This window comes from Oncorhynchus tshawytscha, linkage group LG08 (assembly GCF_018296145.1).
Source record: "Oncorhynchus tshawytscha isolate Ot180627B linkage group LG08, Otsh_v2.0, whole genome shotgun sequence".
Classification (NCBI taxonomy): domain Eukaryota; kingdom Metazoa; phylum Chordata; class Actinopteri; order Salmoniformes; family Salmonidae; genus Oncorhynchus; species Oncorhynchus tshawytscha.
This window is the reverse complement of record NC_056436.1, coordinates 33,106,104-33,118,262: the sequence shown is the minus strand read 5'-3', so window position 1 is coordinate 33,118,262 and position 12,159 is coordinate 33,106,104. Positions and strand designations below refer to the sequence as shown.

The 12,159-nt window shown below is 42.4% G+C and overlaps 1 protein-coding gene across 1 annotated transcript; it reads right to left on the bottom strand.

Annotated features, from left to right (window-relative positions):
* Positions 1 to 380: 380 nt before the first annotated feature.
* LOC112256600 (polyadenylate-binding protein 4) lies at positions 381 to 9,243 on the bottom strand. The gene is made up of 15 exons (XM_024429934.2): positions 8,620 to 9,243; positions 5,303 to 5,496; positions 5,093 to 5,208; positions 3,904 to 4,043; positions 3,650 to 3,744; positions 3,347 to 3,484; positions 3,080 to 3,175; positions 2,706 to 2,975; positions 2,347 to 2,437; positions 2,058 to 2,177; positions 1,801 to 1,934; positions 1,563 to 1,653; positions 1,242 to 1,372; positions 1,042 to 1,146; positions 381 to 805 (listed from the first exon to the last, which is right to left on the bottom strand). Exons 1-14 carry the CDS (start codon positions 8,813 to 8,815, stop codon positions 1,045 to 1,047), a joined length of 1,914 nt encoding a protein of 637 aa, XP_024285702.1. The 5' UTR covers positions 8,816 to 9,243; the 3' UTR covers positions 381 to 805; positions 1,042 to 1,044.
* Positions 9,244 to 12,159: the final 2,916 nt, after the last annotated feature.

The following is a 12,159-nucleotide window of genomic DNA, read 5'->3' as shown; positions in this document are numbered from 1 at the left end:
TTGTTATAATAGTTGTCTTACTTCTCAATTCCCCAAACCTATTTTTTTTTTATGGTCCTCAGTTCCTGCGTAGGTAGCTAGTGTTATTCATGTAACATTAATGAGCGTTTTGGTTGTGAAATTAATGAATAATTTGATCAATAACCAATAATCTAATCTTTATTCAATGCTTCACTTGAGCAATGAAATGTGTACACACTAGGCCTTTTTACACTGCATTATTCTTAGCTCAGGGTTAAGAGTCCCTGGACTAGCTTATCCGGTTCAAACAAGCATTGGTTAACCTAAGATTTAGCCCTGGGATAATGTGCAGTGTGAACACGCCTACTATGGGGCTATGGCAGTATGCAAGCTATTGTGGAAAAGAAAAACAAACATTGTAAATTTGATATTCATCCCTTTATTGAGAATACCATATACCACACCACCCATGATAACATGATGGGACGGAGGAATCCAATTGTCCAAAACAAATCATAAAACAAAACTTTCAAACAAAGAATAAGAGCAAAGCAAATTTTCATCAGAGAAAAGGGGTCTGTCCTGGCCACAAAATAAAGGGCCTTATTTAGTTGGAAGTTTTGCTTTTGGTAAAGTTCAAATGTATTACAGAACTTTTTTATTTTATTTTATTTTAATTAGACAAATTAAGTACTGTAATCTCTTAAAAAAAATATTTAAGTATGTTTAAAAAAAAAAAAATCTATGTTTTTATTTATTTTTGCATAGGATTTTGTAGAGATGACCCAGTCATTTGAAGCCAATGTAGTGATCTCTCCCCATCTTTTTCTCAGTTGATTGTGTCCTGGGGGGGACACAAAAAGCATTGGATAAGAAATATGAACCCACTACAATTGAACTAATCAAAAGCAATGGATTAAGTTTGCAAATCTATACACCATTAATGTATGTTGCCAAAAAGTTTGAGTAGACACCATTATCAGTGCTAGGGCAAAAGCTCATGCTTCGGTGATATCATAGCTCACATTTTCTCATCTATTAACAAAACTAATCTAACAAACATTTAGTAAGCGGTCTTACACATCAGGAAGTAGAGGCAGCAGTGGTTGTAGGGATGACTCCCACTTTTTGTGTGGCATCCTTCTTTGCCTGGTGGGCCTGCAGAACGGCAACAGCCTCCTCCACCTGCACAAACACGCAGAGAAATAATTAGAGCCTTAGCCAACACTATATGACCCTAGATCCATTTTTATGATCTGATATTATCCTGTTCCTGGTACCTTGGAGCGCAGGGATTCGTGGGACTCCAGCATGTGCAGCAGCTCAGAGTTGTCAATCTCAAGCAGCATCCCAGTGATCTTCCCTGCCAAGCTGGGGTGCATGGCCTGGATCAGGGGGAACAGGCGCTCCCCTGAGAGAGACAAGAGACAGGGAGGGTTAAGATTGGCTTTCACGATTTCAAATGTTACTGTATTATAATTGCACCTTATTGCAATGATGTTCAAAATCCCTCCAAAAGGTTCTAGACTCTAGATTCTAGAATTTGGCATTGAACTTCCAAGGACCAATATGACACACCACCAATCTGTTCCAGCACTCACCCAGCATCTGCTTCTGCTCCTGGGGTGGTGCAGAAGCCAGCATGGAGGATGTGAGAGGCTCCTGACCCTGCACATGTACAGCTGGCTGAGCCTGAGAGGAGGAAGACAGGGAAGAAAGTGGTTAAAACAAGGGAGTGATGGAACAGAAAAATAGTGGAAGGGAAAATAGAGATGAGGGACAGAAGAGATGAAGGAGGCAGCATTAAGTATGCTAAATATGGAGGTTGGTGAGATTTACCTGCTGTAAGGCGATGGGTTGCACCACTTGGGGGTTAGTATTGCGTATGCTGGTGGCGTACTTGTAGGGTGGCATGGCACGAGGGGCAGGGACTCCCATGGAGGGACGAGGACCCATAGCCTGGCCAGCACCTCCTAATGGTAGGGATGACACAAGGATGTATGATGAGCCAGTATATCAAGCTTGATGAGGTCATATTTCCACCATGTAAATTATAGTCAGTGGCTATCAGATATACTGAGGCAATCCAGTCTTACCAACTCTCTGAGCTCCAGCAGGCCCCATGCCTCGTGGGCCCTGGGCGCTGGGAGCCAGGTGTCTCAGGTTTGCACGTGGACCAGGCTGGCGCAGGGAGTTGGGCATCCCCTGGAAACCACCTAGAGAGAGAAGAGGGGGGTGGCAGTGTTACTATTGGACAGCAGTTCAAGTCAACATAATGTCACTAGGACATATAGTAATTTAATAAATATAGCCTGTATATATAGCCTAGATATATAGCCCATGATACATTTAGTTATTATGTATGATGTCATCTCTAACCCTCACCTTGGCCTCTGCCACCCTGCTGCTGCCAGCGGGGGTTGGGCCTCATCTGGGTCAGCTGATTGGGTGCATAGTAGGTGGTCCTGTTTTGGCCCTGGGACACACACACACAGTTAATGACAGAAGTGTAACCATGTACGCAATAATGTTGCACAAAATTAAAGTTCTACATCCTGTAAACAACAACTGACTCACTTGTTACAGTGCCAATTTTCTTACTGGTATTTGCACAGCAGTATTTATCATATCAACTGTCAGAACCTTGACATGGCTTTTTGAAGGGCATTTTAAGGGCATTTCCAGTAAATCCCACACAACTTTCTCTCAAACCCATTTTAACCCTCTCTCCCTCCCTCACTAACCTGAGGCACTGCAGGCATGAAGTATCCACTGGCGGGCTGGAACTGGTTGATGATGGCGTTGGCAGGCATGGCCCTCATGCCAGTGATGCGCTGCATGTACTGGTTAGTGAGGTGGGCCTTGCGCTCTTCTTTACGCTGAGCCAAGGCCACGTAGAGGGGCTTGGAGCCCACAATGCGCCCGTTCATCTCAGTCACAGCCTTGGTGGCCTCCTCAGGAGAAGAGAAGCAGACAAACCCAAAGCCCTTGGAACGCCCCTCCTCCAGCATCACCTGCAGCAAGAGAAGCCATGTTATATCTGGATAACACACTCCAAATACACAACTGAAAATAGTAATTGTGGTGCACTGTTTTGGCTTCTGCTGCACTCTCTCACTTTGGCACTGGTGATGGACCCGAATGGGGTGAATTCCTTGCGCAGTTTCTCGTCGTCAATGGTGTCGTCCAAGTTCTTAATGTAAAGGTTAACGCCCTGAAACCAGAAAAACAGTGTCATGACCACAAACATACATACTCAGCCTGGCTTGTTCCCTTAATGGATGGGTACTATGAAACAATATGTCAGGTTGATTAATGGCATTTGGTTGTAATCAGTGTTCTATTAGACATAGTGGTGCCAGAGGAGAGTGACATGCTAGTTGACCTGGTAACGGCTGATCCTCTCCTGTTTCAGCATCTCAAACTTCCTCTTCAGCTCCCCCTGCCGTTCAATCTTCTTCTGAGCGCGTCCCACAAACACAGTCTTCCCATTGAACTCTTGGCCGTTCATCTCCTCACATGCCTGAGTAGAGATCTATTTGTTACAGCCAGTCTATATGCCGTAAACCCATAAGTTAACACAATGTGATTATTCGTACGATTGTCTCACTTAAGTCTTTTTTACACCAACCACGAAAGCCTGCTGACTTGTATTGACATGACTGTTGTTATGAGGGTATAATAGTACCTTGTTAGCATCCTCGTGTTTCTCGTAACTCACAAAGCCAAAGCCTCGAGATTTGCCACTAGGGTCGGTCATAACCTTCACACTGAGAATTCTACCTGCAGGGGGAAAACAAGAACAAATGGGACTCTGCTATATGCGTTTTGAGAAATGCAAGTGCATGTCTCGTTTCCTTGAAAAGATTGCAAGACAAATATGTGATAAACAAAAACGTCTCCACTAATAAGCAAACTGTGTATGTTTCAGTCACAGCTTACCGTACTGGTCAAACATTTCCTTTAGCTTGTCATCGTTCATGTCGTCTCCAAAGTTCTTGATGTAGACGTTGGTGAACTCCTTTGCTTTGGCCCCGAGTTCTGCCTCCCTCTCCTTCCGAGACTTGAAACGTCCAACGAACCTAAACACCACGAAAGAGCAATGACAACTCTTGTAAAACGGTCCTGAGCAGCAGGGAGAAAGGGACTGTGATCCATCTCTTATATTTTCCATCTGAGATTCATGTTTTCACAGCACTGACATTGAGGATTCCCAGACTATTAAATGGAAGGAAGCACTTTGTATAGAACAGCAGCACAGTGAGTCAGTCAAGGACCTCTCAGGAACAACATTGAACTCACTTCTTGCACTGTTTATGGCACCACAATCAGGCAAACTGAGCATTCATGCTATACACCCAGAACACACCAGACACAATGACGTTTCCTGGTCCAAGACTTGAGGCATGGAGGGACAGAGGTCCATAAAAAGGAAAGCTGAGGACCAAACTAGGTTGATAGATCATATTTTTCTACTCAGACTGTACCTTGTTATGCAGACCTCTCCCAATCTGGCTCCAGTATTGCATTCCTGCATTCGCTCCATCACTAAAACACACAAGCGTGGTTACACACACACACACACACACACACGACAGGCAAGTGGACGGGTGGACAAACGTACAGACAGAAGGATGCTCAGCTGACACATGGAGTGAGGTGACCACAGAGAGTCGAAATGGGTTGTTGTATAGGTTTAAAGGCACATTTCCCTGTAAGCACTGCAAAAAACATTCACTGTTAGTTGTGTAATTCACGCAAATCACACAGAAAGACAGGGTGTATGGGGACTGAGTGTGAGAAAGAGGCTCGTTATATGCATCTACAGCAGGGATGGGCAACTGTGATGGGGGCGGGGGCCACAAAATAAGATAGATCTGCGGGCCCGTGGGCCTCCAGTTGCCGATCCCTGATCTACAGGTTGCTGTTCCTCTGCTAACCTCACCCTTTTGTCGTGTCACAGTATAGGCCAACATATGAACTACTTCAGACTCCAACCATGTACAATCCTCATCAATATCCTAGCTGCCCTTGATTGATCTAAACTGTCCACTTTCTACACAATGTTGTAACTCCAGTTCAGCCCCTTCCCCACACCTCCCCACCCGCTCTTCGTTGATCAGACACTCACACCTTGCGGTCGTTCAGAAGCATGCCATTCATCTTCTCAATGGCGCGGTCGGCTGCGTCCTGCGTCTCAAAGTGGACAAACGCGTATCCCTTGGATCCATTCTCATCACACACAACCTGTTTGAGAGACAAGTTGATGCTCTTTTTTTTTTTAAGTACACAAGTCTATGGTCATACCAGATGTCTATGGTCAGAAACACTGCAATCTTACTTTGCAAGACAGAATGTTCCCAAAGGCAGAGAAGGTGTCATAGAGGGCCTTGTTGTCAATGGTCTTGTCCAGGTTCTTGATGAACACGTTGCCCACCCCAGACTTCCTGAGTGAGGGGTCTCTCTGTGACCACATGATTCTGATTGGCTTCCCTTTCACCACATCAAAGTTCATGGTGTCCAGGGCTCTCTCGGCTAGAGGGGAGAGGTCAGAGTGTTAACTTACATCATGGAGCCAAAAACATATCAGCCACTGTGTACACCACCAAACACCATGTTGTTTATGCTATATAGTGCTCACTTCAAATCATGCACACCGCACCATGCTGCATGCTACACCATACGTACATCTCCCAAATCATTCACACTACCACATTGTGTCGTGATGGATAGGACCAGGAGTTACTCCTGGTCAAGTCATGTGGTCAGGAAAAACTACTGGCCCTAGTTTATTGCACACTTAAGAAACCATGCTACTACTGAATTGTCCGAACTACTACACCATGTGGCTATGGAGTCTGACCTCCGCCTGCCACCACACTGAGCAGCTGTTGGGGGGCAGTTGGCTAGGCAGGAGCACATGGTGCTAACACACAGACAAATGGGACCAGAAGTGCCACAAGACACAAGTCATAATAGTTGATTCACCCTCTCATAATGAATAGATACAATGGCAGACATATAGTGCATATACAGATATAATTCAGTGAGGCAAATGGCTCTTAAACTTTACATTCTCTTATAGGTTCTCCAATAAACACCAGCCATTGCATTATTTTTCATGGTCCATCCTACCTATGCCAGTGTGTGTAACTTTCCAGATCTGCCTATCATGATTTCTGTTGTGCCAGTTCTCATTTTCCTGCCCCCTCTCTCATGTCCATCTGGGTACACATGCCAACCAGAGAGCTCCCCTTTGTTCCTGTCACTCCACAGCAACACACACCCAGGCTTTAGAGCTAAAAATGTCTGTTAAACAAAACGGAGCTCCCTTGCGTCTGCTGGCATCAGCAGTTTGCTGTGCAATTGTACTTCACACAAACCAGCTCAGAGAAGGTGTGTGACGGTCACCCTGTCTGTCTAGTTCTCGAAGGTTCCCATGGCCATGCTTGATGAAAGACCCTGAGCACCATGTGGAGCTGAGATTGCTCAATGGATGAATAGCAGAGATAAACATGATGAAATCAAATAAGAGGTAAAGTGAATGTGACACACAAAACAAGTGAACTTCACTGGTCAGTTTGAAGATATTATACTGTAAATGTATTTAGTCATACAGCTGAAAACTGGATAGTTTATTCTAGGCGAGGCTGATAGCCACCCTAATTAATTGTCAAACATTACCCTTGTATGAAGACTAAAACTTTTTAGATATTATAGGCAGGCAACATTTGGACTGCCTGAGAGAGCGACTATATTTAGAGAGGGGTCCTGAGAGGTATGTGCTGGTGTGGAGTGAGTTTATTCATTCTCTTCCATTGATGGAGGGAGACACATTCAACAAGAATGTTCAGATGAGCAACCCCAGGTCTTGTAACTATTTACAAATGCAGCTGTGACATGCTGAAACCCAAGTGGAGACGGTCAGCCAAAGCTAGTTTAGTCACACGAAGGAACACTACTCCCCTCAAATATGTGGTTGTAGTTGTAGGCCTACATCTGTGGTAGTTGTACTACACTTTTACTTCCTGACATGTTATATTGATTGTGTATTGTCATAAAAGTACAACCTTCAGGTTATATTGTGACCACAGAGTTCTCTAGCTACACTAAGTCAGATATCTGGTGGCAGGTGTGGAATGGAAAACAGCCCCATAGGTCCACACTGCTTAACAAGTTGGCAGACACACTGTCGTAGAACACACCCCATATGCTACGTTCTACCCATATGCTACAGCTCAATCGTGTCAGGTCACACCCCCTAACAAATACATGATTCTACTGCACATAAAAGCACTACTTTGGACAATTAGAAGATGAGTGATTGTTGAATCGAGTGGTAATTCAAAGAGTGCAAGTCTGTGTTAAACGTTCAGACTTCTTACAATAGGAGCAGGGGCTTGGATACAAATGTTGGAAATTCCTCCAGTGTACCCTGCAAGCACGTACATTGTAAGCCACTACGACCTGAGCAAAACATCACAGATCAACATGTAGAGGAGAGAACATGGAGGTGTTGAGAATGACACACTTCAACAATTACTCAAGAAAACCAACCAGAAAAGGGTGTTGAATCCACATGAAAAGTTTCAGCAAAATTGTATTCGCAGAAGCAATCTATTCAGACTTATTCTCCTCAGATCAGAGGACATCACATGATCCCCAGAAAGCAGGGAAATGTAAGTTAGGTCATGTTCTCCTGCTTAGACATTTCTGACTCATGCCAGATCTTACAACGCCTGGATAGGTATTTTAGGTATCAGCAAACCACATATGTTTTAGCACTCTAGTGCCCGACTGCACAGTTAATAAAGTGGTACGCAACCATTGGTTGGTGCGTGCAACCTCTAATCATTGGGAACGTGGCCTTACTGTTCAGCTGGGCCGTTTCTTCCTCTCTCTGTAAGGCAGCAGGGAAGGTATTGGGAATTAATTTCACTACAGAACGGTTCCCTTATGGCCCTTTAAATAGGAACAGAAATGGGTCACTTTGGGTTAGGCACTGTGGAGCAGGACTCTGGAGCAACGCTGCAGCCATCCGTTCAAAGTTAGAGGCACAACACAGACAGTAGGCTGGTTACAACATATCCAAAGCAGGAGTCTTGTACATGTGAAAACAGGAGTCTTGGAGCATGTCCTGGTCAATCCTCAAACAATGACACACTGAAGTGGGCCACCATTATTGCTATATGGGTCAAGAGATATTCCAAATGTTGTACTTCTCCACTCACCAGAGTTAGTCCATGAAGGGTAAAAAGCATTCTGAGTCCATACTGCATGTATTAGTTGTCTGATTCACTGTGCCAGGCATGGTTCAGTGCAAGTTGTGTGGAAAACATTCTCTCCCACTATAGTTTTTCATTCATTCCGTTCCATGCAGCATTGGGGCTTAGCCTACACCTCTTAGATTGCCTGTGTATTGGTATGTCTCTATTATGTCGTCTGGAGGTAACCACTGAGTGCTAGACAGGTGTGAATGCTGTAGATACCTTTTACAGGAAATCACATCACAACTGATTTACACTCAATAAAATCAAGATGTGCTTTACATTGTATTCTCTATAGGACGAATGCACTGAACTGTTGACATGCTCAAATAAATCCAACATCCAAGCAACGCTTTACGCCGTTATCTTGGAGGCATGCTTGATTGCTTACCGTCGGTGGGTTGCGAGAAATTCACATAGGCATAACCCAGAGAGCGTCGGGTGATCATATCACGACATACTCGAATAGACAACACCGGTCCTGCTGGGCTGAATTTCTCATACAGCATAGCCTCCGTGATATCAGGGTGCAGATCGCCAACATAGAGAGAAGCCATTGGATAACTCCCTGTAGTCTCTGTGTTCATTTCTCGGAGTGCACAAAATGTATGAATTCTTCCTTCGCGCTATAATCACGGGAATTGTTGATAAGAAATGTTCCCTGGGGCCGAATCTAAGTAAAAACACTGAGTAAAAACACTCAGAATGCGACTTGTGTTCAGATCGAAGTTTCAAGACTTGCTGACAAGGAAAAGTGACAGCTAAAAACAGAATGGAATCTCGGCGTATTCTCCTGATAAATATAATTGTCTTAAACGTCGGGTTAAGCCCGAGGCCTCCTGTTAACACAATTTAGCGACGTATTTTTATTTTGCATATTACGGAAGGCCTATTTATTTTTAAGATTTTATATTTTGTATTTTTTATATTTTTTTGTTTTTTTAAAGTTGTTAAAGAACGGTGAGTTAGACACTCACGGTTGTTTTGTGGCCGGGGAAAGAGACTGCGTGGGAAAAGCACGGTCACTTTATAGACAGTGCAGTGCGCAGAGGAAATAGACAGGGTCAAACTTGGAATAGAAAAAAAACAGTGCATGAGGTGTAAAAGGGAGAGCGGCGGGTGTACGGTCACAACTACCCACCACAGATCCCTACAGCGACATCTGGGTTTGACAACGTGGTCATTATAGCAGGGGCCCGCTTTAGTGTGAAGGGGCCCAAAACGCCTAAGTTTTAAGGACAAGAGAGAATATTTTGGCCAAAGTTACACATTTAAATTGAAAAAGTGGAGTTACAATAACAGAAACTGAGTGTATAAACATGTTCATTGACTACTCCACCTTGTTCATTGGATTAGGCTACTCTGCCTTGTCCAGCTCCCTAAAGAAAAATTACAAATAAAAACAGTTATGAATGAAAAACCATTCAGTGGAAAAAGTCTAAGAGAAGACAATACATTAAAATAAGCCTGAAACATGAATGTACTGTCAAGTCCTAGAAGATTACTATACAGCCATGATACTATAATCACATTAAGACCTTTAAAATCATAGATACGGACCAATGAATAAGTTCTTATTCAGAGCCTTTACACCTGGAGCCACAGCAGCTGCACACAACATCCCCACTAAGCTTCTCTCATCTGTAACAGATTGGCCACCCATTAAAGCTACATGTTATAGAATAAATCAATGTTTCCCTAGCCCATGCCCAGATACCTTGATTTGATCTTGTTGCAAGACTTAGCATCTGGAGACACCATGATTAGAGATGATCACACTGCAGTGCACATAGGTCTAGGAATGACAGATGAATTCAGAATGGAGTCTAATGTGGACAGAGAACTTATTGTCCTATGGGCAGGCCTGGTGGACACATACCTGGAGGTGGATGTGCTGCCCTCTTTGATAGATACTGGTTTCAGATGCATTGGTCCAGAATGCTGCAAGTTCCATGCGAACATTATATTTTTAAAAAAGTGTCAATTTCACAGTGTCCCCTTTATCATGACTCATAGTTCATCACATTCATAGCATGTAAGACTCCAGTCTGTTCAAACAAGTGTAGTGGGACTCATCTCAGAACTGAGATAGAACAATATTGTAATTAAGCAACATACAACACCCACATTACTTAAACACAAATGTAGAAGCTTTGAAACAAACCTGTGGCATGAAGGTATCGACAGTACAAAAGCAGACAGCCACCAGGTGGGAGTTTCTAGGGTTTAAGTGGAGGACATTGGAATAGGTCTCAAATCCATTGTGTGTAGTATGTTATACACGTATACACATTATACACGTGGAACCTATAAAATCATTGAGAGATGATATTTGCAAATGAATTGCTTACTGGCTGGTTGGTTACACTCAATTGTATTAACTAGTCTGATTGTGTGGTCTTTTACATTACTTTACCCTAACATACATACATACATACATACATACATACATACATACATACATACATACATACATACATACATACATACATACATACATACATACATACATACATACATACATACATACATACATGTATGTATGTATGTATGTATGTATGTATGTATGTATGTATGTATGTATGTATGTATGTATGTATGTATGTATGTATGTATGTATGTATGTATGTATGTATGTATGTATGTATGTATGTATGTATGTATGTATGTATGTATGTATGTATGTGTAGGTAGGCCTAGGCCATACATCATTGGAAGTACAATTGAAATTCCCTTCTGCTCCGTATTGACAGACAACTATTTCACAGGTAATAGAGGTGGGGCGTAGTTACAGTTAGTTAGACAAAGATATGTGAAAACTGGGTCATTCCAACCATATAGTGTCTCTTGGACCTCATAACATTTCGGGAAAAGGTATATTTCTTAAATGTGTATTCTATCAGAAAAAGGACACGTTTGACTTTCAGAAAAACATATTGGTCAAGCTCGGGCACAGACTTTTTTTAGGTGCATTTTCCAACCTGTTAGGTGCATAATCCTAACAGGGTGGACATTTGGCCATCGCTCTGTGAGTGAGCAATATTGAGCCAGCATAATGGTGAATGCTTGAACAACATTTGAACTTCTCTATCAAACATATTTAGAAATGTTAATTTTCTCTATAATTTTTCCTAATGGTGAAAATGTATGATTTGTACGTACAGACTAACAACATGAAACATGTAAAAATAGATAAAACTGAGTGTTTATTTATTTAGTTTTGCACCATTGTTTTCCCACCAAAGAAAAGATGACACTTCCTGAATGTGGTGTCATTGTAGGAAGGGTTATTATCTTAAATGGAGAATTACAGCAAACTAACAACGTGGACAGTGATATCAGGGCCACACAGAAAATCTTAAATAAAAAATAAATACAACCGTGAAAAAAAACGTTATTGATGAGAGAATTTAACTAGGACTATAAAATAATGAAAGATTGAATATTTTATGGCTTATTTCTTGTGGAAGTTGATGAATAACACCCAGGGTCATAGCAAAACCCCCTACATCCCAAAAAGTTTTTTTTTAAATGCATAAAATTCCCATTCAAGGTCCATATTGTTTTGTTTTTAAGGTAAAGGACACCTGACCTTATTTAAAGCTTTTTTGGAATCCATATTTACACCACATAAAAAGTTATATTTCCTGGGGACAGAAAACGCACAACCGCAAACTTGGAATGACTCAACTATGAATGACCCATACTCGATGAGGTTACAGCGCATACAAAACGCCACAATGGAACGTATGGATTCTAAAAATGCAGAAAATAGATATTGTGGTGGCAGCTGCAGAGAAGTACTTGGGGGTACGAGATTTGACTTCGGAAGAGTCACAGCGTGTGTTGAGTGATATCTCAGGCTGTTGGCATGAGGTAGGATCAGATAGATTTAACCCTATGGCAACATTTTGTATAAACTAAGCTGTAA